Source organism: Trypanosoma brucei, chromosome 7 (genome assembly GCF_000210295.1).
Source record: "Trypanosoma brucei gambiense DAL972 chromosome 7, complete sequence".
NCBI classification, from domain to species: domain Eukaryota; phylum Euglenozoa; class Kinetoplastea; order Trypanosomatida; family Trypanosomatidae; genus Trypanosoma; species Trypanosoma brucei.
The window spans coordinates 1,937,802-1,961,919 of record NC_026740.1 but is presented as its reverse complement, the minus strand read 5'-3'; the positions used below and the strand labels follow the sequence as shown (position 1 = coordinate 1,961,919).

Sequence of the window (24,118 nt, the reverse complement as noted above, 5' to 3'; positions counted from 1 at the left end):
AGGGTAAGATGGGAGCAGGACCAAAATAGAAAAAAACTCTGGGTGAGCCCAGTTGCGAACAGAAGGCACGTAGTCGACATTAAGCAAAAGGCTTGTAGGGAACCCGCTAAGGCAAGTACAGGTCAAACGCACAGCGAAAGAAAAGAAAAAACAACGAGATATGATTCCTGACATCTCTGTGTTTGTCTCTGTCTTGATTTGTGCAGATGTAGAGTGTTGTGTTTGGAAGTAATTTAAAGTTAATTAACGGGTGTGTTTTCCTTCTCACTATCCAGTGAGTGGACCAAGCAGACGACGTGGTGATAGTTTGTGTCCTCTCCACTTACTAGTGGTTCATGACTCCCGCTTGATCGCTGCTCTGCGTTTGAATTCGAGCCTGTGGGCGACCGGGTTGAGGTTCCGGTGGTCTCTTGGTAATCCAAAAACCGCAGCGCAGCGGTTACACCTCTAAAAGTTCTTTCTATTTTCTCACCTTCGAAATCGCTCATTCCATCACGAGCAAGTACGAAGGCATCAGCGCATTCTTTTTCGTGGTGGTCTTGGTTGAAAACCACAAAAAACGGATAGCTTTCCTCGCTGTGTTAATCCCAACGGAAGTGTTTCGCTCCTCCACAAGGCCGTAGTTTTACCGATTCGTGAAGTGCGCTCGGAAGGTAGCGGAGAAAAACAAACCCGGAGGCTGAAAAACCAGTCATGTTATATAGAAGACATCGTTCGAGGCTCGACTCTCCTCAGGACAAAGGGAGTTGGCGGACATCGAATATGACCGCACACCTGCATTTGCATTGGTAGTCACTCAAACGCCACACCTTTTCTAAAAAGCTTCATTGGCGCTGCACCTGTTCACTTTTGTTGCCTAGCGCAAATGGATAATGCAATGTTAACATCGCTGAGCCGTTGGCTCTCAACTTCCTTCTGAATGCGACAGTAGCGACTGATGGTGCGATAATGGAGGTGGTGTCGGGAAAAATCTGTGGGAAAATTTGGTTCCTCTGCAGGGGTTCGCACCGAGGCAAGTGGTCAACCCCTTCACCGCGGCGGGGATATTTACTACGGTAAAAGAAGTAAATAGACTAAGGGTCACACGATGCAATTTCCCGCTATTTGCAAACCCACCTCATTACCATCACTGGGTGAGACACATGCTTCCAGTTTTCCACATACCACCAGCGGCAAGGACGATCACCTTGTTTCGCGACACAATGTTTCAACATTCTCTTTACCTCCCTTCGATTTGCCTGCCGTTGCGAATACGACAGGCACCAAGGCATAGTCACGGAGCGGCTTCAACATGGCGACTAAGATGGCGAATCGCACGCCACCGTTTGGTTATCGCCTCCCCTGAATTAAAAAATTAGAACAAACACCTATTCCCTGCACATAGTAGTTACGTCTGTGGAATCCTGCAGCCGGCGGTGCCGCGTCGCAGCTTTAGAATACCATGTGGCATTTAGCTTTGTGTAGTTTCACATGCCACTTCGATGTGCTATACGTGCTCAAAGTTTGCAACCAACACGTAGCACATCTTCCACGCTATGTGTAAATACAACACTGGGCAATACCCACACGCTGGTCCCCGGTATTGCCTCTGAAGATTCAGGGGAAGCTTTTCTGCATCGGGCCCTTCCATTTGTAGATAACGTTGTTGTGACGCCGTGATGCGGGAAAAGAGAGTGCCGATCACTTCTTTGCCGGAGGATAACTTCCCGCACCTCCTGCTTCAAGCACCGTACAGCTGTTCGTTGGAGAAAAAGTGAAAGTTCCCACCTTCGTTCGACCTTTTTTTTCTTTTGCTACAGAAAAAAAAATGTAGAAACATACCCACCGAATTGTTGCATACCCTAACAAAACGGTGGCATGTCACATCACACGTAACATCACACATTCAAACTTTATATTGTCCGTATGTTTCTCGTCTATTTCCAGCTCCACTGCACGGCGCCATGTTAGTGATCGGTTCGATGCAGCAGCAATTCTAAGGTCCTACTTCGTTCTCGGAGGGTACAACAGAGATCATAGCCAGCCACTATTCAGCAACCTCCTGGATCGAGCCGGCGTTGAAAAACGACCACATCATCTTTTCGAAGCATCAAGCACTTGGATACAAACCATTCTCTATGCGTATAACGCAGATGTTGCACAGCGTCCCGCGCGGGAAATGGCGACCGTACTTTGTGGGGTAATGCATCACATACGGACAAACTTCCTCCTACTCCAATGTTTTTGAATGTCCCAACTATAAATTAACGAAAATCTACTACCTTTATACTACCCTTGTTCTCACATAGTTTTTTCTGTCAAGGGCTGCGTAAAATACTGCGGCATCGGACGCGCACAAAATTCGCGGCAAAGCATGGACTGAAATATTTGTCTACGACATATTGTTCCTTCATATATACAGGTGAGACTAACTGGTGCTATTGCATGTCCCGGGCATGTATTTAGAGGGAACACACAACTTGTTTAGTCTACATACCTTCATTGGCAGACAGTTGTTCCTGAAACTAGCACAACTCCATTCAATGGTGAAAACCTGACTTCGTTAGCAGAACCAATGTCTCCAATTCGTGTTGATGTGCATTCACAACTTGAGATCCGTATAAGTTACTTCTACATCATTTGAACCAGGAGCGCGATTCACAATGCATGTAGAAATAGTAAACGCTCCGCCTTCTCAGTACTGCAGACTCATTAAAGTGGAGTCTCCGCATCTTCTCTGACACCTTTCCGAAATAGAGAAGTTAATAAACGTAATGACAATAGCTCAGAGATCACGCTAAGTCCACATATTTGCATACCCTGGCATTTTTACATGAAGCTTTCTTTTCCACTATGCACAAATGTTTATACATGTGAAAGAGGGTATTGGCGTAATTCCGGTATATAAAGGTAGCTTACATACTGGCGGGGCATATACCAAGCGCTTTCGGCCCATTATAATACACTACAACGCTACCGCTAGTGCCGGATCAGTAATTCGTGCAGGCTTTCAACCTTCTAAGCTTCCGAAGCGCGTGAATAGACCCGTGGCGGCTCAAAGTTTTTGGGCATGAAACAACCACGAGGAAGGTGCGTCAAGCGAAAGTAAACGAATGCAAGGCACATCATAGAGCGGCAACAAAGTATTGTAGAACCAACATTTCGAGTATTCCTTTCGAACCTTCAAACAAGACAGCGTGACCTTCCAAACTGGTAGCTCGGTTACAAGACACCTTGGCGTATTGCCCGACAAATGTTGATCGATCCATGAATACCGCAAAAAGAAAAGAACATCTATGCGCAATTCATTCAAGCACCACTCACGCAACAGCAAGTGGCTACCTCATGAGGGACTGTCTTTAAAAATAATTAAAACAACAACAAAATTCACTGCCGCTGTGACTTAAGCCAATGCAAACGAACATCACAACTTAAGTACCATAAATGGGGGTTCGTTTCCCCCAGAGTTTACTGTCAGTTTCAACACCAGCTGAGGGCACTCCCATATATCACCTGCATCGTTTGGAAACTCGTTGACCTTGCCATCACCACTCCTGTTACCACAGTGCTAAATCCGCAAGTTATCTCAGCTGCAATGAATGACATCATTAATTGTACGCTCTAGTTTCCAGGGATATTTAAGGGTGCCAAATGCCCACAACCACAGTTTTTTCACCAACAGAAGGCAGCACCCTCTTCACGCAGCTTCATGCAGGCTCGAACAGAGTATCAACCCGGGGTAGCCAGGTTGGGGTTTTGAGCCAGCACCGAAAGTCAACTCTCTCGAATCGAACAATTGAGTGCGGGGGATCATGTTTCTCAGTAATTTCTCATTCGATCACTGGAACATCACGTAATTTGATCTTTCCCCTCACACTCACAAAAAAAAAAAAAATAGAGTGTGCGCGGTTCAAGGCGACGGGTCACATGAGTGCTCACCACATCACTCCACCATCGCTGATATTTAGCACAACCATGGCCTCTGTGCATATTCAACGGAGGATCAAGTACTCTCTACCTGAAGTCACTATTTCCGCATCCGTCGCTCTACCAGTCCTTGTTCCCACAGCCATTTAACGCAATCTGGATGCGAGTTTGGCGCTTTCGTGGGAGGGGGTACTTTGCTTTTGGTTACAAACGCGATCTGATCGGCCGCCTGTCACCCAGTTGCTACCTATCCAGTCGCTAGTGCCGGAGGCGCGTCCAACACGGGTCCGCACACCACAACGTGCTCCTCAGCGATTCCATTGGCGAAAGACTCTACGGCACATGCTGAGAAGGTGAATGCCGAAATAACAACGGGAGCCCCGCCCCCTAGCCGTCGTCTTGCGACTCTCCATGTTCCTCTCTTAGAAGGGCACCATTGCAACGCAGCCCGTGGGGCAATAATTTACAATTTTTTGCTCAGCCAACAGGTCATTGGGTGGTGGTGGTTTGCCTCCCGATTGCCACGTCTAGGCGGTGATTCTCTTCTGTGGTGAAGAGTACGTGGTCAGAGTATTGCAAGCACCATCCGGATGCAAGTGGCCCCACCAAAGAGGCCGCTGACACGCAACTCCGAACAACATCCGCACGAAACTCGGGCGCTTTTGGTGGCGGCGAAGCGGGCGACAAGGGCATCGCTCCAATACGGCATCCGCGAGTCGATTTGGTGACAGAAATAAACGTAGCCACGTTTTTGAAATGCGCCGATAATTTTAAAAGTCAGATACAACGGCAAATGCTTCCGGATAGTATTTGTTTCCGGCGAACATTCCTTGTGGGAGGGTGGCGTTCACATGCCCGTATCGTATCTTTCGGTGCAGGTGGCCCACGCTGCCGAGCAGGACCCGGTTCCTGCGAAGCGGCTCTTCGCCAATTTAGCAAGTTTACCTGTGCCATGCACTACTTTCTTTGAAGCGGACTTGCTGAAAACACCTTTCGGGGGGTAACTGCGAGGTTGTTTGCCATCACGCCCACCTGCCGTTTGCTATGTGTGAACGCGCGGGGTCGAATGTGTTGGGAGGCTCGTCCGCCGTTTTGGCCCGCGCCTGGCCTCCAGAATTTTGGCTGTTCGGTTTCGGTGAAGGGGCTGGCCGTCTTTTGTTGAGTTCATTTAATCGACATGCATGAGGGTGTGAGTGCGACACGTCTGCTGTCGGCTCTCGGCGCGGCTTTCCTTCCTTTTGGTTGTCTCGGGGGCGGGGAAGAAACGGACACCGTGCGGCTGCGCATTGCCGTGGCGGAGGTGCCGCTAATATGTAGTTGGTGGTCGTGTGGGCGTACTCAGCGTGTCTCTCCTCCAGTACGCGGAGTTGGCCCCACAGACTGAGTGTGCCCGCGCCGGTCGCGTCAGAACGTTGGGGCACGACATAGTAATATGCAGGTGGAAAGGTATACTCACGTGTCGGGGCCATCCGAAGGGTGCGAACACAGCCTTTGCTAGGCTGTACCGTTGGAAGCAACTCAAGGAAATTTTGAAATAGCTTTGCTTATTTCGAGCAGCACTCCCAACTTTGCAGGCTACAAGAGAGTTTCTTTATCATTACAGTATGTCCATGAACGACCGCGCATTCTTCGAATTGGCTACAGTCACTGCGCTGAGGAAGCGGTGGAGACTGACATTCCTATTACCCGAGCGGCATTGTTTGTGTGCCTGAACATTGAAATGACTTCCACTTATTCCTCATGGAAAGGGTTCTTGTGGGAGAACGCCGTGGCAGCCTGCGGTTCAAATCCTTGTATCCCGATATCTGTCTACCCGACATGGAGCCGTGCGCTAAGCTGGTTCTGCAGGCAGATGCAAACATAAGAAGGATGTCACCGCAAAAATTAGCTTCCATTCATTCAGTACCGTATGATAGGAAAATGACCGGTACAGTTTACCCCAAAGATGTAATGTATCGTTGACTTTTCAAATTTTCTAGGTGGTCGGCACGGTGGTACCATGCCAGCAAACTAAGCAGCGACTGGAGACGTGGCGGCGTGATACTAAGATTTTCGGACCGCACCTCAACACGCAAACCAAATGGGAATGCTTACCCTTTCTTCAAAAGGATAAAAGAGTTCATCTCTGTGGGGATACAGAACATTAGGTCACACTGCTGTTCCTACATCACGGTGCTCAAAGGAAGGAAGGTGATAACTAGACAAGTAGCGGGGGGAACTTCGTAACTCATACAGGAAGGGAAAGTATACCACCAATACGGAGTCTGATGTCTTGATAAAGATATGCTTCTTGTGGCTAAGAACCCACTGTGCTTCATGGATGGGTTTTTTTTGTTAGCACTAAACAGGGGAAATGACCTTATGGAACAGTGCAACAGTTTGTGAGGCTATTATCTTCAGCATGGTGGGATGCAGCTGTTTACATACGGTTTTGTGATGTCTGGGGGTCCAAACTTTAATCCCCTCGCGGGGAACGAATATTTAACCGAAATACGAAATGAACTTGCACAACTGCTAGCGAAACAGGATCGTGCAGGTGCATCGGCTGGGTACTGAAAATCTGGTTGAGACCGCAATTGCTGGTGAAACAAGGGACGCATTCATGTAATTGGGTATTCGCTTAGGTGAAAATGGAACAATAACATGAAGGGAAGAGGTGCATGGCAGGGGCGTTGTGAGAAATCAATAGGCTATAACACCAAACTGTCAACGGCGAAGAAGTGACGGCGACTGCGAACCCTACCATCATGTAATGTCTAAAGTCAGACATGACCATTGTAAGTTCTGAAGGTTTGGGGAATACTGTAGACGACCACGAACTATTTGGGCATATCAGAAATCTGGGGTCACTGCAGGAGTCAGATAGTTAGGGTGATGCGACTGACTAACAAGACGTTTGCATGTTTCTTCCTGCGGCAGCAACTCCAAGGCAGTGAGATAACAAACCAACCAGCACAATTATTTCCCACTTGAATCGCTATATATGTACATTTATTTTTTATCTTCGGTGTTCACAGTCTGCAGTGAGGACACCGCACGACGCGTTCATCAGCAGAAACTGTCCGCGCCGTAAACGTGAGCGAAAGGTAACGCATATGGAGGCATAGATTCTCTGATTACTGGACCATCAGTGGATAATACCTGCATAAATATTATTCCGTTATGTTATTCCTCTATTTCAAGAGAATGAGATGACATTGAGCTAAAGGCTGTGTTCTTGGTTGATTTCCACATTAGATGTTTTACAGATGGGGTGAATTACATGAGAGAGTTATTAAAGAATGGGTTAATGTGTGATGTCACGCAAGTCCGCTTATACGTCTAAAGGTTAATAAGGCTCATAGACGTTCTTTTGCCTTCGTCCTACTTTTCGGATAGAGGGAAGTGACAACCAACGATGGACTTCCGCATGTCCCGACAGGAGCTGTGTTCCTCACATCCGTGCTATCGTTTCAGCTAAGACATGCTATTTAATAGTCTAGTGTAGGGGTGCGTTTCTCCACCCCGTTCCGGAACAACGAGTGACTTCACTTGAGGCTGGAAACGGACTGCGAAGAACAATTCACCGCACATTCGTCAAAGGTAAACAACAACTTCACGACAGGTGATGGTTTGAATGTAATCATGGAACGGGTGAGGACGACATCTGTCACATGCGGTAAGTCTTCACTTAATATAGGGCAGCTGCTTATCTTGTTGTTGTGTATGTGTGATCGATATGTCACCCGGGACTAAGGCAGGAACCTGCTGGAGGTGGATTCCTCCCAAGCTATCTGCTGTGAAAAAGGTTATGAGTTTCCTAACTGTACCGGTTAGTTCTAGGTGAAATTAAAAGCTGAAGCTCTGTTATGATGTTGGTATGCCAATTAATGGCTAAATAAAAGTAAATTTGATTCTAGGAAGTTCTTTGAATCGAACATGCAATCTCACGAGCTTTACGTACAGAGGATTTGCTCCAGCGAGTATGATCCGGGATCGGTATTTAAAAAAGATGGATAATACCGATTCTTTCTTCATGACAATGTGTTATGGTGCTGCACCATATTGCGCTGTTATGGGTTGTTTGTTTTTGTTGCTGCAGCAGAAACTTTAGGTGCTTTTGAGGGGGTGGGGATCAAACATCTCAATTTGATACTTTTTTACTTCAATACTTCCATCGTACAAAAAAAGGTTTACAAACATTGTAAACTTCTTGTGGACGTCCGGTTCGCCGCGGACTGCATACAGTTTTCGTGTTTGGGTGCGCAATGAAGCAGCATGGAATTTTCGTTTCGTCTTTTACTAACACAGACGAGCGTCACTACAGCACTGTTAAGATTATTAACTCTCAGGTCACGACTCATCCGGTTCATCATACACCTTTTTTCTCCCCCTCCAGTGCTGATGTTTCTCTCTCTGTTGCGCGCAAACTTTGTTGAGGTTGCGCAGTTGTGGGGACGACTCTCAACAGCTTTTTTTTTTGTGTGTGGAGAGAGTTCTTCAACCTCATGTACGCAGTGGTGGCATACAGTTTCTTTTATTTGGATCGCTGAACAACCTGTCATAACGTGATTGATTCGATCAATTCTGGAAGCTTTGGCGATAGCACTATAATATAGCTGACGGAACCTTGTTAATGGTCTGCTCTGTTATGCAATTCCGTGCGGTATGGCATTCAAACGATGGTGTTGTTACTGTTTTAAATTCTATTCGCGTGCTACATCGTTAGTGATTTGCGCTGCTTCCGACGACTGAGGATGCCCACTTCGTCACCTGAATTTTCCTTGCGCGTTCTTTGTGGGACACTCTAAAGCATAATGAGGCTATTATTACTGTTATTAGTATTGTTTTTGTTATTTTCCGGTGTTTAGCCTCAGATGTGAAAGACAACCGGATGATTACGCTGCGTTACGTAAACGATGAAGTTTGGTGCTTCTCTGTGTGTATCAACTTGGTTAGACGCCTTGTACAACTGGAACTCGAGCGCGTATTTTCTGCGAGGCTTTCCAAAATGGAAAGCCTCTTGATCCTTGTTCTGGAACGAGTTGGATGCACTTGCAACGCATTTACTTCGAGTGGTTGCATATGCTTATATACGTTAGCGTGTGACTAACACCATGCGTGTGACGGCTGCAAAGCAACTGCTCTACATGGGGTTCGGGGTGTGCGTCGTTTTTTTTTTTGAAGTGAACAATCCACAGAGAGGAATAACTCCCATTTTGTCTCGGTACTCCGCTTGGTTTTGCTAAGGATGAAGTAATTTCGAGTAAGGCAAGCTCCCGCAAGCCACTTCCCTAGTGCGTGGTTTCACCGTGTGCCACCTCTCCCTCGAAGTCGGACTCTCTGAACATTTTATTGGTTTTGCCGTCGTTTCCAGTGACACCACCACCGATCAAAATTTACGACCGCTTGGTGTATGCTTATGAATGTCCTCTTTTTTTTGTTTTTCTGATTCTGAAACACCCGTGGCTTAAAGTGCCACAGTTTAATAACGGCTGTAGGGCATGCACGGTGGTCACTGGTAAAACTCAGTGTGTTCTTTAACATTTTGCATACATCGGTTCACTTAAGTACGTTTGTTGCTTGTGAGACCTTTGTGCTGGAGCTGATCTGACGCGACAGAAAATGTTATTGCTGTTGATTTCTTTGGTCATATTGCTGTCGATGCTCTTCCAGAAAGTTGACGGTGCTACGCGCTTCGGCGCTACGCTAAGAGTTGTTTTTAACCTTAACTCCACTTTTTTTTACCTTCCTTTCTCTTCCTTTGTTTGTGCTTTCAATTTCGCCTCCGAACTTGTTAACTGTGCATATTTAGAAGTTCAGTGAATGCGAAGCAAATGGAGAAGTTGACACTCTCGGCTCTCCAACATCGGCTTCACATCGTTGGATTTGACGGGTGGGATGGTGTTAGTGAGGTGGATGTCTACCGCGGTGACCCTCATTGTTATGCTCTGTTTATGCGCAGTATTTTATGCGGTTTTCCTGGAGTTGCTGCGTTACTGATGCGCAGATACCCATGGTTTGTGATAGAGGGCAATGATTGCTCGCTCGCATCATCTGTGTTTCGCATGTTGTCTCAGGAATATGGATACAAGCCCCCCATTACTGCCTTGCAGTTCAGGGTGGCTAAGTATGCTGCGGCGAAAATGAGAATCTGCATCGAACTATTTGACTTATTGAAGCGATCAGATGTACGTGAAAACGGTGGGAGGGTTTCTTCCAGGAGTAAAGTGAGCAGGGACATTGCATTGCCTCGGCACCCTCATGGGACTAGCGAAGAGAACGTCGAAACGCTACTAGTCGCACGGCTACGTAGCCTTGATGCGCGGAGGAAGTCATTGAACAATCTTCCCCGCGGGTAAGCAGCTGCCACGTGGCTGTAGCAGATGTCAAGTATTACCGCTCTTATTTTTTGTTTCCTGGAAGTTGGTACCAGCGTCGAGATGAATGGGATCGTCTTCGCGGTTGAAACATCCAGTTCCATAGACATTTCTGTGTGAGTATCAAGAGCATGTCCATCTCTTAAAGAAAATTCGCAGAGCACACCGACGAGCCGCAGGAGCTAGAAAATAGAGGCAAATATTCATGTGAAGGCATTTGCTATCTTGACATTACTACCCTCATTTTTTTTTTAGATAATGCCGCATGCGTAGCACACTTCCTGAAAAATTATTGGTGCCCAGCATCACGTGTCTTCCAGCTCTACTAAGATGCATCGCTGTCAAAAAGTGCTTTAATAGCAAATACCTGTGTCACCTTCTTAGGGACCCCCACTGCTTTTATCTTCTGTAGGGTAAACAAGCACCGAGTTACACAGGCCAATTAAACACCCTGCTCACTCGTAAAGACAGGGGTTTGCGTGTTGCTAAGTGCCTATGACCTACAGGTCCTTATTGTTTGTGTGAAAACACTCAATAGGAGGTGCTGCCACTACCCGTAGTACCAAACGACAAAGCGATGATCTCTATATTACAAATTTAATGACCGTTGCATCCGTCGGCACAAATTTTGCTGGAGCGTACGATTTACTGGGGAGCATATCTACGACATACCCGGATAAGCGGGTTTACTCATGATCCTCCTGTCGCCACCTCAGTGTAATGTTGCGGCCTATTCGGTCCCGTCTGTAAGATTCGTTGGTTGCCTCGCAAGTGGAGGCAACCGATGCCTCTAACCGCGGTCCATCAGGCTCGTCATCTTCATAGCATAATATCGCGTGACAAATGACCAAACTAATGTTGCAAAAATACTTGCGCAGGGGGTTCGTTTGTTTAGGTGTTTATGGTCACTGAGCCTGTACGAATTGAGACAGGTGGGCTATACTGAGCCTCAACGCCGCCGCGGCTGCTGATACAAGCTAATGGCAACTTCTCGTCATCGTATTTCTTGAATGATGGGGCGAATCATTCGCCCCTTAACTTGTCTCTCCCTGCTACCAGCAACAGTGGTGGTGTCGACGGTGGCGTTAACAGGACTGAAAAGTTCACTAAACTAGTGGAAGACGAGGTTAACAACTTTAATGCCTCCGAATCCATCACTTTTGTCCCTGAACTCAGCCGCTGGTACGTCGGAGAGTGATTTCTTTAAGCTTGCGTAAAGGCGCGCCCCTTTTCGACTCAGTCTGTTGGTATGCATGATAGACTCATATCGTGTTTCTTGTGCGGGCGTGGGGCATAATTGTGTCTGGCAAAAAAATCGGCTTTTGCGCATTTTTTTCACTCTCGTCAGTGTCGATGTGCATCAAAAGACGGTATCTACAATGTCTATTCGGGGAAGGTGTTGCTCTGAGGCACCGATGTGTTGTAAGAAGAAACGGGGGTTGTACACCGTCTTTTTCTGGCTCGTTTCAGTGTTTGGTCGCTTATACCCCTTTGCTCGGCGAGGGGGGTTGTTGCCATCGTGATGTATGAAGCGGTTCAATATTTGTTCATATATTTCGGTGTCGCAAGACCACGTTTGTTGGGGGTGCCGATGCCTGTGTTGGTGGACCCCGCTGGATTGCGCCATGCACGTTGGTTGTTGCGGTGGGCAGTTTTATCGCACGACGGTGCAATTTACGGTGGCAATTGCTTCATAAACAGTTACTCATTTCCAAGTTGCGTCTCGCTGTGGTCTACGTGTTTTGGGTGATCTTTGCCCTTCCAATATGGAGGACACAATAGCACTCGAGTTTAAGCATGCTCCTCCCGTCTTTCTTCTAAGCGGCGTTGTATTTGCTCTGCGCATAGATAATGGAGATTTGTTATGGAGGTTACTAGTCCCTTCGTATGGGCGAGTTCGTTGGTAGTACGAAAATGTGTAGTATGGACGCTTTTTTTTTTTTGAAAATATTATATTCCGTTCGCGTATCTTTCCACGCTTATCCTTGTGATGGTTGAACAGAAGTTCTTTCGTGTTTCAGCCCATCTTGTTGCTGCTAAATCCTCTTGATACGGGGTTTCACAGATTATTAAGCGCCATCTAACGAATAACCTACGGCTTCCTGAACCCTGTGGGAAAATGCTGTAGGAGGGTGCTGTCGGTAGAAAGGAGACTTGTCCACTGTTTCTTGAACATGTGTGCTGCCAGGTTGATGTGCTCATTTGTTTTGCAAGAAAAAATAACCACTCCATTGCGCTTCCAGTCTATTCCCCTCTTTTGTCGGAAGTTGCCGCGTTTTTGCCACAAGAGACTGCCCTTTGCATTAGAAGAACTTGTACCACTGCCTCGCGATATAAGTGTTGAGCAGTCAGGTGTCATGACCTCTATCACAGTTGGCGCCCGTATCCTGCTTTACACGCAGGTACTCCACAACATCGTATTCTTGAAGGAAAGGTGCAATCGCCTCTCCTGTGCGTTTCTCTAACTTTGCAAATTGCACTTCTTTCCCAACCACTACGCTAGTTGCATTTTTGATTTCCATTTTCATTGCTGTTTCCATTTTGTCCGTTTTTTTGTGCTTCCCTTTGCAAGACAACGGTGCATTATCCTGTTGTGGACGTGCCGTAGAAGCCAATCATACTAAGCTGCGTCAGCGTAAGGTGCGAGGTCCTGGGATTACCGCCTGCATCCGGACATATCAGCTGTTCCTGCTCACAAAACATCCACTCCGTCGGAGGAATGGAGGAACTCCACCAACAAATGCACATGCCAATCTCGAGACTGCTATTGATTTTCACTGCAGTTTGTCACTGCTGCACTCTGACTTCCAAGGCTGCGGGCAAGGGGACGACGCGTGAGGCATTTCTGTCCGGCGGTGCGTGGGCTTTGAGAAAGAAGCTGAGCGAGAAGGATGGTGAAGTGTGGTGGTGGCAGGATGGACCCGATTGGAAGGATAAGTATGATAAGGAATGGGAGAGATGGTTCAAAGAAGAGAAAGGTCCCTGGGGAGGGTCTGAGAAGCGTAGCGAATGGTTCGCTCGAATGACAGGTGGGTACATAACGCTCGGCAAAACGAAGATACTTTCATCTGCTATTGAGGGTAGTGATAAGGTAGAGCGCACTGTGCATTCCTTTCGTATTCCTTCGTTTGTTGAGGTTGATGGGGTGCTGATGGGTATTGGTGATGCCCGGTATCTTACCTCCACGGATTACTTCTTCACCGACACCGTTGCTAAATACAGTGCGGACGGGGGCAAAACATGGAAAACAGAGGTCATCATTGAAAATGGTCGCGTAGATCCCACATACTCTCGTGTTGTGGATCCTACTGTCGTTGCTAAGGCGGACAGTGTCTTTGTGCTTGTGGCAAGATACAATGTCACGAAGGGGTATTGGCACAACGAAAACAACGCAGCGGGTATAGCGGATTGGGAACCTTTCATGTACAAGGGTGTAGTGACTAAGGGTGCCGACGGTAAAACCAGTGATGTGCGGATCTCTTGGACAAAGACACCACTGAAACCCCTCTACGACTTCACTGTTGCAGGAAGCAAGGGCACGCAGTTCATTGGAGGAGCTGGTAACGGCGTTGTAACATTGAACGGTACAATATTGTTTCCGGTGCAGGCGAGGAATGAAGACAATGCCGTTGTAAGCATGGTTATGTACTCTGTTGACGATGGTGTGAGTTGGCATTTTGCCCGTGGTGAAACGGCGCTTCTCACATCGGAAGCTTCTCTTACTGAGTGGAATGGGAAACTGCTGATGAGCGCGCGGACAGACACTTCTAGCGTTAACGTAGAAGGTGGGTTCCGCAAGGTGTTCGAATCTAGCAACCTTGGGGCAACGTGGGAGGAATCACTCGGAACGATTTCCCGCGTAATTGGGAACTCACCGGACCGTACGCTCTATTTGCTCCTCCTGCTGTGCAAGTGTTCCACCAAAAGGCGTCGTAAGATCGTACCGGCGGTGCCGGGGCTGGCTTGCCGCAAAAGCTGCTGGCAACTCGTGATGGTGTACTAATCCCGCCAACTGTTTTTTTTTGTTGTTACCACCGATTTGCCTACGCAAAGTTTCTATTTTTCGCTCCTGTAACTAGCTGGGGGGGGGGGGGGAGTTCAACGTCGGCTGCGACCCCTTCAAAGGCTTGGAGAACGCACTCGCGCTTCATTGTCCACATGGTTGTTTTCATAATCGATTCTTTCCTACTCGTACCCGTTTTTTACCCTTGTGGACGAATTGCGTTGTCGGCTTTCCTGAATGATAAGTGGCACCGCTTTTTTGCCCTTTTAACGATCCCCATACTTATCCTCTGCCCATGCAAGTGCGTGTGCTTCGTGTGCCCGAATCTCATTGCTCATTTCTGTCTGTTTCCATTGCCTGGCACAGCTCCCAAAAATACTGTACGGCGTGGCCAAGATACTTGGCGCACCCCGCGCTGGTTGTAATTTCGCACTCCCTTTCGTTCGTTAGACGTCGGTTTCCACGGCGAACCTTTGGGTGTTGGCCGCCACGTCGGCTGGCATCTTTCCCGCTGCCGATCCTCCATGTGATCGACAGATCCCAACCATTTGTCTTTTCTACGGCGATATCGCCCCGCTGGTTCCCACGAAACGCATGTGTGTGCCAGCTCCCCGCTCCGAAGGTATCTCCTTACAGCGGGATTCCTCCCGCGAATTGTATTCTGCAGACCGCGTCATATCAGGCTTCCCGTTCTTTCAGTTCGGCTGCATTGCCATGCTCGAGGTCAAAGGCGCACTAAAGGAACCGAGCGCTGCCGCATGTCGTTGTCAGTGTGGGAACAAATCGGCTAAGCCATTTTCCGAGCGTACCGCGATATACCCCTTCCATTCTAAGGGACTGCCGAAAAGGGAGGTCCTCCCCACCCATTTGAGGCTCACTGTTCTCCACCAAATCCTCTCCAAGAACGATGTTTTGCCTACTTACACCTGCTTCCATTAGCGTCTTCCGCGGCCTCAGCAAGGTAGTGACGGTGTAATGCAATGGAGGCGCGCCGGCGACGCGCGTGCACGGGCGTCGAGTCTTCACTTCATGCACCGGAATTGCTGTTAAATTTGGCTCCTTCTCGACAACAAAACACGGGGGATGGGAGCGGATGGCGCGGACTTTACCAGAAGGCGCCCCGCCTACATATGCTCCCCTCAGTGGAGGGAAGTGTACACCGCAAGGAGGGGCGGGCCCGTAAATCACCATCTGTCCGCTTTCCACGCACGCACGCACACCTACCTGGCCCATGTATTGAGCCCGTGGAAACGAGGGGATCAAACCGGCCAGCACAATGCGGAGGTTCAGCTGCGCACTCTCCCGAGAATCGAAGGAAGTGTACCGCGCAGGTCCCCCGAAAAAAAAAAAAGGAAAAGGAGTTGGTGAGATGCTAAAAGTCGACTCCACACCCACCAGACATGACGGCGTGAGCTTTCGGAGGCTTAACAGGCGCTTCCGGAGGCCCGCCGCCGGAGCTTACTTTGGGGGAACACCGCCAACCAGCACCGGAGGTGAAGGTGCGAACGCGGCTCATCCCGACCGTCGAGGTGGAGACGTGCGGATGCGGTTGACGAAAACGTGGAGAAGTTGGGTATCGATCCCAATACCTCCCGCATGCTAAGCGGGCGCTCTACCATCTGAGCTACATCCCCAGCGGAGGCCCTCCACTTTTCCGAACCTCGAAAAGCTATAAAACACGAGTGTCCTCAAGGGGGAAAAACCGCAAACGGAAGGGTTCGAACCTTCGCGTGAGATCACACCTGCTTAGCAGGCAGGCGCCTTAACCACTCGGCCACGTTTGCACCGGACCCCGGCGTCAATTCGAGCTACTTGGACATCTTATCGTGAAGTAGTTATCGACGCGTGAGGCGCCGCGGGTTCTCGGTAGTATAGTGGTTAGTATACCCGCCTGTCACGCGGGTGACCCGGGTTCAATTCCCGGCCGGGAAGCTTTTTTCGACTGCGTGCACCTCCGGAGGCCAACCGTCCTAACATAGGTTTTGTCTGCCGACAGGGCCAGCACCACCCCGGAGGGGCTGATACTATTGGTCGCCCCGTCACCGTCCGCATTTTCAGAGCGTTTGTTTGAGTCATTTGGTCCTCCGAGTATCCATCCAACACCGGAGGCGCCGCGATCCTTTCCCACAGCATGACCACGTGTGTGCGCAGCGCTTGAGCGAAGGTGCTTTTTTTTTTTTTTTTGAAAGCCTGCGTTATGAATGGTTTTGGACTTAGGATTGCAGAGTATTATTTTGTACGGTTATCTTTGTATAGACACACTGTCCTCCCCGTTATTTACACAGCTGTCTGCAAGAGGGTGAAAATTTTAGAAAGCCCACCCAATCCGACCCTCTCCGCCCCGCACTGGAGACGAGTTGAAGACGCTTTCAAACACTTCCGCTTCGTTAGTAAATTATCGTTTCAATTCATATTTTGTGTAGGATAATGAGGAACGCTTACTATTTCTTCAGCATGATAATTATTTCGTATATCTTTCTTTTCGGTAGTAAAAGGGAAGGTAAGGACTAAACTATTTTCGTTGCCAGATCGCCTTGCCTTCCATCCCAAGCGTTCCCCCGCTACTGACCACGCCAAATCTAGTATTTATCCAAACCTAATGCTTATTTTTGTTGTGTGGCCGGTCGTTGGGCCTCAACGCGTTTTCGCACTCTGCCCTCCAGCTCCCGAGATCCCGTCGAGGCTGCTGTCCTCCCCAAAACCGATACGAAGCCTTTCTCCCTAAAGCTTGAAGTTGACATAAACAGTTATCGTTTTGGAATGAAAGAGCACGACCCTCACACGACGGGAGGCTAAGTATACATGGTGTCCAGCAGAACGAGACCTCAGGCACCCGGGCCCCTTGGTACACCCACGGGTGTATGGGGCGCTAGCCTCGCTTATATGGAAAAACTCCCTCACAACAACGGTTCCCCTCATCAGATGACATTCAGGAGACAACAGCAAGTAAATACAGGTGAGAAGGTGTTGGTACGACTTGAACAATATTTCACTGATGGTCGTCCCTATCTGAGTGATTTTACTGCAGAATCAAAAATAGCTGACACACACACCGCAGTGTGCCCAGTTATTGAATACTTTTCCGCTTCTAAAACGGTCTATCAACTCCGTTTTGGATAGTTTGTCATTGTATTTTTGTGAGAAGGTTCTTGTTTCGGTGGGGTCCGTTCCCCACTTTCTTTCAGACTGCTTCCTTTGAAGTCGAAGGAATCTAGGTTGCCGACGCGCCTTACCCCGGACTAAGAATGCATGAAATTATTCACTTGCAGTCAAAGTCTGGTAGCAATGCACTTCTTGACAACACCACCTCCATTATCGCACCATCAGTCGCTACTGTCGCATTCAGAAGGAGGTTGAGAGCCAACGGCTCAGCGATGTTAACATTGCATTATCCATTTGCGCAGGCAACAAAAGTGAACAGGTGCAGCGCCAATGAAGCTTTTTAGAAAAGGTGTGGCGTTTGAGTGACTACCAATGCAAATGCAGGTGTGCGGTCATATTCAATGTCCGCCAACTCCCTTTGTCCTGAGGAAAGTCGAGCCTCGAACGATGTCTTCTATATAACATGACTGGTTTTTCAGCCTCCGGGTTTGTTTTTCTCCGCTACCTTCCGAGCGCACTTCACGAATCGGTAAAAGTACGGCCTTGTGGAGGAGCGAAACACTTCCGTTGGGATTAACACAGTAGCGACTGATGGTGCGATAATGGAGGTGGTGTTGTCAAGAAGTGCATTGCTACCAGACTTTGACTGCAAGTGAATAATTTCATGCATTCTTAGTCCGGGGTAAGGCGCGTCGGCAACCTAGATTCCTTCGACTTCAAAGGAAGCAGTCTGAAAGAAAGTGGGGAACGGACCCCACCGAAACAAGAACCTTCTCACAAAAATACAATGACAAACTATCCAAAACGGAGTTGATAGACCGTTTTAGAAGCGGAAAAGTATTCAATAACTGGGCACACTGCGGTGTGTGTGTCAGCTATTTTTGATTCTGCAGTAAAATCACTCAGATAGGGACGACCATCAGTGAAATATTGTTCAAGTCGTACCAACACCTTCTCACCTGTATTTACTTGCTGTTGTCTCCTGAATGTCATCTGATGAGGGGAACCGTTGTTGTGAGGGAGTTTTTCCATATAAGCGAGGCTAGCGCCCCATACACCCGTGGGTGTACCAAGGGGCCCGGGTGCCTGAGGTCTCGTTCTGCTGGACACCATGTATACTTAGCCTCCCGTCGTGTGAGGGTCGTGCTCTTTCATTCCAAAACGATAACTGTTTATGTCAACTTCAAGCTTTAGGGAGAAAGGCTTCGTATCGGTTTTGGGGAGGACAGCAACCTCGACGGGATCTCGGGAGCTGGAGGGCAGAGTGCGAAAACGCGTTGAGGCCCAACGACCGGCCACACAACAAAAATAAGCATTAGGTTTGGATAAATACTAGATTTGGCGTGGTCAGTAGCGGGGGAACGCTTGGGATGGAAGGCAAGGCGATCTGGCAACGAAAATAGTTTAGTCCTTACCTTCCCTTTTACTACCGAAAAGAAAGATATACGAAATAATTATCATGCTGAAGAAATAGTAAGCGTTCCTCATTATCCTACACAAAATATGAATTGAAACGATAATTTACTAACGAAGCGGAAGTGTTTGAAAGCGTCTTCAACTCGTCTCCAGTGCGGGGCGGAGAGGGTCGGATTGGGTGGGCTTTCTAAAATTTTCACCCTCTTGCAGACAGCTGTGTAAATAACGGGGAGGACAGTGTGTCTATACAAAGATAACCGTACAAAATAATACTCTGCAATCCTAAGTCCAAAACCATTCATAACGCAGGCTTTCAAAAAAAAAAAAAAAAGCACCTTCGCTCAAGCGCTGCGCACACACGTGGTCATGCTGTGGGAAAGGATCGCGGCGCCTCCGGTGTTGGATGGATACTCGGAGGACCAAATGACTCAAACAAACGCTCTGAAAATGCGGACGGTGACGGGGCGACCAATAGTATCAGCCCCTCCGGGGTGGTGCTGACCCTGTCGGCAGACAAAACCTATGTTAGGACGGTTGGCCTCCGGAGGTGCACGCAGTCGAAAAAAGCTTCCCGGCCGGGAATTGAACCCGGGTCACCCGCGTGACAGGCGGGTATACTAACCACTATACTACCGAGAACCCGCGGCGCCTCACGCGTCGATAACTACTTCACGATAAGATGTCCAAGTAGCTCGAATTGACGCCGGGGTCCGGTGCAAACGTGGCCGAGTGGTTAAGGCGCCTGCCTGCTAAGCAGGTGTGATCTCACGCGAAGGTTCGAACCCTTCCGTTTGCGGTTTTTCCCCCTTGAGGACACTCGTGTTTTATAGCTTTTCGAGGTTCGGAAAAGTGGAGGGCCTCCGCTGGGGATGTAGCTCAGATGGTAGAGCGCCCGCTTAGCATGCGGGAGGTATTGGGATCGATACCCAACTTCTCCACGTTTTCGTCAACCGCATCCGCACGTCTCCACCTCGACGGTCGGGATGAGCCGCGTTCGCACCTTCACCTCCGGTGCTGGTTGGCGGTGTTCCCCCAAAGTAAGCTCCGGCGGCGGGCCTCCGGAAGCGCCTGTTAAGCCTCCGAAAGCTCACGCCGTCATGTCTGGTGGGTGTGGAGTCGACTTTTAGCATCTCACCAACTCCTTTTCCTTTTTTTTTTTTCGGGGGACCTGCGCGGTACACTTCCTTCGATTCTCGGGAGAGTGCGCAGCTGAACCTCCGCATTGTGCTGGCCGGTTTGATCCCCTCGTTTCCACGGGCTCAATACATGGGCCAGGTAGGTGTGCGTGCGTGCGTGGAAAGCGGACAGATGGTGATTTACGGGCCCGCCCCTCCTTGCGGTGTACACTTCCCTCCACTGAGGGGAGCATATGTAGGCGGGGCGCCTTCTGGTAAAGTCCGCGCCATCCGCTCCCATCCCCCGTGTTTTGTTGTCGAGAAGGAGCCAAATTTAACAGCAATTCCGGTGCATGAAGTGAAGACTCGACGCCCGTGCACGCGCGTCGCCGGCGCGCCTCCATTGCATTACACCGTCACTACCTTGCTGAGGCCGCGGAAGACGCTAATGGAAGCAGGTGTAAGTAGGCAAAACATCGTTCTTGGAGAGGATTTGGTGGAGAACAGTGAGCCTCAAATGGGTGGGGAGGACCTCCCTTTTCGGCAGTCCCTTAGAATGGAAGGGGTATGGTAAATGACTTAACATCTTCCTTGGTGATGGCGGCTGTGTCAACTAGGCACTTTAGTCATGTACCTGGCTTAGGTGAGAAAAGCCAAGCGTCTGCAGCGTAGTCCGTTATGTTTAACCTCCATTGGAGATGTTACGTCATTAATTTACGCTGGGGCGCGTAGCAGGTCCGTTACAGAACAGGAATAGTTCTTAGAAATAACTTGGTTATGTGCAGGCGTACCACCAACAATCCCACGTGTTTTTTGTTGCTGCCGTTGGTTCCGCTGCATTTTTATATTTGGTTTTTCATGATCTGTTTTGTTTTTCCCTTTCTTTTTTTACTTTTTACTTAGATGAGAATATAATTTGGATCATTTTCGTGAGCGGATGTTTATCTCTCCAGAATATTTGATGGTTACAGGTGGTAACCGTATATATGTTTATGCTATACATGGTGTAGGTGGTGGCTAATGTTCTTTGCTCTTGTATGTGTTTCCGACCGTAAATCCCGTTCGTAGTTAGCTTTCTTTTCTTTTCGTGAAGATCTCAGGGTAAAGGCCTTAATATTACCAAGTTAATAAGCAAAATGGGCGGTGATGGCAACGAGGCAGTTAATGAGGGGAACCACGGTGAGCCTTCGACACCTCACACCTTTTCTGTTAACGCTACTCCTTTCGAGCCCGGCTCGAGCGGATCATCATACCCGGCTGACAAGTGGCAAGAGCAGCCTGGAGTGCAGCGAGAGCAGAGTGCTGTGATGGGATCAAGTACTCCATGGACACCTTCCCCTCTACAGTACTACGATATGTTTATGCTAACTCCACATGTAAGGGCTATGGCGCAAATGAATGTCATGCTTCCTGGTGGCCCAAGAAGGTATAGTGGCACTCCCATTGTAAGAACGTCAAGCCCGGGCAGAAAGAGTTCATCAACATCAGAGGAGGTGAAGAAGGCTGAAAAAGGTAGCTTGTCTATTCATGCTAAACCTTGGTCTCCGACCCCTGATTCAGGTCTTAGCCAGAAGGATGGTGACACGTACATACAACTTAAAAAAGGATGGACGAAAGTGGACTATCATGGTGCGCCTGCGGTCGCACCCGTTCCTTTTATGGAGATGAGTAGCCTGTTCGTACATTCTCTTACTGTAAGACCCCTTGACAAACCAAGAATACACTTGGAGATATTTAACTACCTTTGTGCGAGGTGCGCGACCAAATTTTTCTTTGGAAGGTTAACTTGCAGAGGACCTGACGTAATTTTGAAGTTTGTTGCCGATGATGTTCCACCATTGAGGGTGGCGCACTTGATTGAACAGGTCACGGGGGCTACTGTCTCTGCTCTTTTCACTGAAACGATCGGCGAGTACGAACTGTGGCTTGAAAGATCGGATACAGCCAGTCATGTTATTGACGTTGTTTCTGGTGCTTTATGGACATGCCCGATGTTCCATGGGTATGCCGTTTATGCAAAGTGCGATGATGAAAAGACGTTCCTACGCGACTATATCAACTCACTAGTGGAAGGGTTTCCCGAGCAAACTCCGTATCCTATGCGATTCGTCACGGCAACTGCTTCGGGAGCTGTGGATATACACTCTTGAGCATTTCTACCATATGCCCTAGTTAAGATTTTTGTTTTGTTTAACGTTGATTTGAAACTGATCACACACCATGTTCCACGCCGCCGTGTAAAGCGGTTGCCTACTGCGTACTCTGTTCATTTCCTTCATGAACACTTGGTTCTAGGGGGGGGGGATACTAGTTAGTGTGATGTTGTAAATCCACTTAAGGCCAAGGCGAAAACACCCAATTGCAGTGGTGGTGTGTTCATAGTATTCTGAGCCCTTCACACATACGGTCTGATGTGGTTCTCAGCATGAAATACCGAATGGAGCGGAGGAGGGCATAATATTACAGAAGAAGTGGATCATGAATGTAAATGGTAGATGGGACAGTCGGTGGAACGCCCGGTTCAATACAAGATTTTCCTCTCGGGAACTAGAGAAATACACTTATTGAGGAGGTCAAATCGGTGGTAAAGGCTGTTGTATAGAGTGTAATGTTGGCCCACCCGTGGAAGAGCAATATTTAAGGAGCTGAAAAAAAATTACTGAGTCGGTGTTTGATGGAATGGAAAGTTGACGTATGCTTGACACCATTTCTGTCGTTACTGAGTTCGTAAGCCATAACCCCTCTCTGAGAGCGTGGCATTACTTGACGCATTGTGACCCACTGACTTGGATGATAGGGGCAGTGTTGATGCGTGTGCAACACCTTGTCCTATTTCCAAGGTTGTAGGTTGGGGTTAAAAATTTGTCACGTTTGGTTTTTCCCCCTATATTTGGACCATCCTCCCACTTTTGTGCGTACACGTGCACATCCTCTCTGCTGGTTACCGCGGCACGACGTGAGCCGAAAACTTAGGTTTTAGTTTGTGAGATATATCGTTAGTAATTCTAACAAGGACGACGCGTTAATGTTGAGTTTTGATGTTATACGTTGAAGAGACTCATTGCACAGAACGGCTTTATCGCCCTTTAGTAGGTGGAAACAAGCTCTGAGGATGGATTGCCCCCTTTGATTTCAAACACCTTTTTTCGTTTCCGACACTCATCAATCTGCGTATCAATCATGCGGTTGCCTTGAGAGTTGTGCTCTTTTTCTTTCTGTGCTCACTAAGGGCACTGACACCCGTACTCTTTTTCTCAAGTGTCACATGATGATACTGAAGCGGATGTACTGGGTGCTCCAGTCGTACAGTTTAGAGGGATGGACCTCCATCGTAACCCACGTGAAGCAGTCGGGGAGTCTTTTTGTTTTTTCGTGTGTGCGTGCGCATATGTCTATTCAACGGGCAGCTGCACTTCGCAGCTGCGTAGGTGTGAAGTTTTGAAAAGAAATTCATATTGTAGGTTGAAATTACCTGCACCACACTTTCTTTGGTACTTACAGGACGGCACTCTGTTGATGACAAAATTGACTTGTAGATTAACTGTATGGGTCCGCGTACACTTAGTGTGATCAGCCATTATTTTTGGAACTGGTGGCGTTGGCGTTTGGATCCTTTCAGCTATTGTTTTTTGGATGCACTCAAGGTTACTGCAGACTTTGTTCTTCACAACCAAACGTGATGCTCTTGAGACTTGAGACATTCTTTGACGCCAACCTCTCTTAATAGAGAACAGGTTAGTAGGTGGAGGGCATCCAGGCATGTACAAAGCGGGCAAAATTTCTTTCTGTTAGATGTTCAGATTTACCGATGGGAAACCTTATGTGCTTGTGGAGAAAAATCTTTTGTGCTGTTGACGTTTTGTGTTACTGACACGCTGGTGAGGTGCAGTTGTCGACGTGTGCGCGTGCTGCCGCATGTCAATCGTACTGCACTTTGATAGGGACATTAAGACATATCGGTTGCCCGCCGAGCGCCAGGTGAGGTGATTACCAAAACCCACATTTTACCGTTCCAGAAGCTACGTGGAAAGGAAGACAGACGGTTTCTATATCCCGCACGGGGACTTAGCGTGCGACAGGGTTAATTTTCTATAGCACAGTTACTTTGCCCTTCGTTAATGCTAGTATTTTTACGTCAGTATCACGTACTAGAACTCATTGATGGACTCCACCTTACAAGAAGAATGATGACTCATCATTTTTACATGTGCCTGACG

The 24,118-nt window shown here is 48.3% G+C and overlaps 12 protein-coding genes across 12 annotated transcripts; 8 read left to right on the top strand and 4 right to left on the bottom strand.

The window, feature by feature from the left end:
• Positions 1 to 3,630: 3,630 nt before the first annotated feature.
• Positions 3,631 to 4,056, top strand: TbgDal_VII7996 (hypothetical protein, unlikely; the record flags this gene model as incomplete). The annotated part of the gene is made up of 1 exon (XM_011776911.1): positions 3,631 to 4,056. One exon carries the CDS (start codon positions 3,631 to 3,633, stop codon positions 4,054 to 4,056), a length of 426 nt encoding a protein of 141 aa, XP_011775213.1.
• An 872-nt stretch (positions 4,057 to 4,928) lies between these two features.
• TbgDal_VII7994 (hypothetical protein, unlikely) lies at positions 4,929 to 5,375 on the bottom strand (the record flags this gene model as incomplete). Its single annotated transcript, XM_011776910.1, has 1 exon — positions 4,929 to 5,375. The coding sequence occupies one exon, from the start codon at positions 5,373 to 5,375 to the stop codon at positions 4,929 to 4,931; it is 447 nt and encodes a 148-aa protein (XP_011775212.1).
• Positions 5,376 to 8,078: 2,703 nt separating this feature from the next.
• Positions 8,079 to 8,450, bottom strand: TbgDal_VII7992 (hypothetical protein, unlikely; the record flags this gene model as incomplete). Its single annotated transcript, XM_011776909.1, has 1 exon — positions 8,079 to 8,450. One exon carries the CDS (start codon positions 8,448 to 8,450, stop codon positions 8,079 to 8,081), a length of 372 nt encoding a protein of 123 aa, XP_011775211.1.
• Positions 8,451 to 9,722: 1,272 nt separating this feature from the next.
• Positions 9,723 to 10,247, top strand: TbgDal_VII7990 (hypothetical protein, conserved; the record flags this gene model as incomplete). Its single annotated transcript, XM_011776908.1, has 1 exon — positions 9,723 to 10,247. One exon carries the CDS (start codon positions 9,723 to 9,725, stop codon positions 10,245 to 10,247), a length of 525 nt encoding a protein of 174 aa, XP_011775210.1.
• Positions 10,248 to 12,984: 2,737 nt separating this feature from the next.
• TbgDal_VII7980 (trans-sialidase, putative) lies at positions 12,985 to 14,268 on the top strand (the record flags this gene model as incomplete). The annotated part of the gene is made up of 1 exon (XM_011776907.1): positions 12,985 to 14,268. One exon carries the CDS (start codon positions 12,985 to 12,987, stop codon positions 14,266 to 14,268), a length of 1,284 nt encoding a protein of 427 aa, XP_011775209.1.
• A 594-nt stretch (positions 14,269 to 14,862) lies between these two features.
• TbgDal_VII7978 (hypothetical protein, unlikely) lies at positions 14,863 to 15,207 on the top strand (the record flags this gene model as incomplete). The annotated part of the gene is made up of 1 exon (XM_011776906.1): positions 14,863 to 15,207. One exon carries the CDS (start codon positions 14,863 to 14,865, stop codon positions 15,205 to 15,207), a length of 345 nt encoding a protein of 114 aa, XP_011775208.1.
• Positions 15,208 to 15,544: 337 nt separating this feature from the next.
• Positions 15,545 to 15,871, top strand: TbgDal_VII7976 (hypothetical protein, unlikely; the record flags this gene model as incomplete). Its single annotated transcript, XM_011776905.1, has 1 exon — positions 15,545 to 15,871. The coding sequence occupies one exon, from the start codon at positions 15,545 to 15,547 to the stop codon at positions 15,869 to 15,871; it is 327 nt and encodes a 108-aa protein (XP_011775207.1).
• Positions 15,872 to 17,070: 1,199 nt separating this feature from the next.
• On the top strand, positions 17,071 to 17,388 carry TbgDal_VII7974 (hypothetical protein, unlikely; the record flags this gene model as incomplete). The annotated part of the gene is made up of 1 exon (XM_011776904.1): positions 17,071 to 17,388. The coding sequence occupies one exon, from the start codon at positions 17,071 to 17,073 to the stop codon at positions 17,386 to 17,388; it is 318 nt and encodes a 105-aa protein (XP_011775206.1).
• A 777-nt stretch (positions 17,389 to 18,165) lies between these two features.
• On the bottom strand, positions 18,166 to 18,483 carry TbgDal_VII7972 (hypothetical protein, unlikely; the record flags this gene model as incomplete). Its single annotated transcript, XM_011776903.1, has 1 exon — positions 18,166 to 18,483. One exon carries the CDS (start codon positions 18,481 to 18,483, stop codon positions 18,166 to 18,168), a length of 318 nt encoding a protein of 105 aa, XP_011775205.1.
• Positions 18,484 to 20,052: 1,569 nt separating this feature from the next.
• TbgDal_VII7970 (hypothetical protein, unlikely) lies at positions 20,053 to 20,475 on the top strand (the record flags this gene model as incomplete). The annotated part of the gene is made up of 1 exon (XM_011776902.1): positions 20,053 to 20,475. One exon carries the CDS (start codon positions 20,053 to 20,055, stop codon positions 20,473 to 20,475), a length of 423 nt encoding a protein of 140 aa, XP_011775204.1.
• Positions 20,476 to 21,037: 562 nt separating this feature from the next.
• TbgDal_VII7960 (hypothetical protein, conserved) lies at positions 21,038 to 22,051 on the top strand (the record flags this gene model as incomplete). Its single annotated transcript, XM_011776901.1, has 1 exon — positions 21,038 to 22,051. The coding sequence occupies one exon, from the start codon at positions 21,038 to 21,040 to the stop codon at positions 22,049 to 22,051; it is 1,014 nt and encodes a 337-aa protein (XP_011775203.1).
• A 1,242-nt stretch (positions 22,052 to 23,293) lies between these two features.
• TbgDal_VII7955 (hypothetical protein, unlikely) lies at positions 23,294 to 23,662 on the bottom strand (the record flags this gene model as incomplete). The annotated part of the gene is made up of 1 exon (XM_011776900.1): positions 23,294 to 23,662. The coding sequence occupies one exon, from the start codon at positions 23,660 to 23,662 to the stop codon at positions 23,294 to 23,296; it is 369 nt and encodes a 122-aa protein (XP_011775202.1).
• Positions 23,663 to 24,118: the final 456 nt, after the last annotated feature.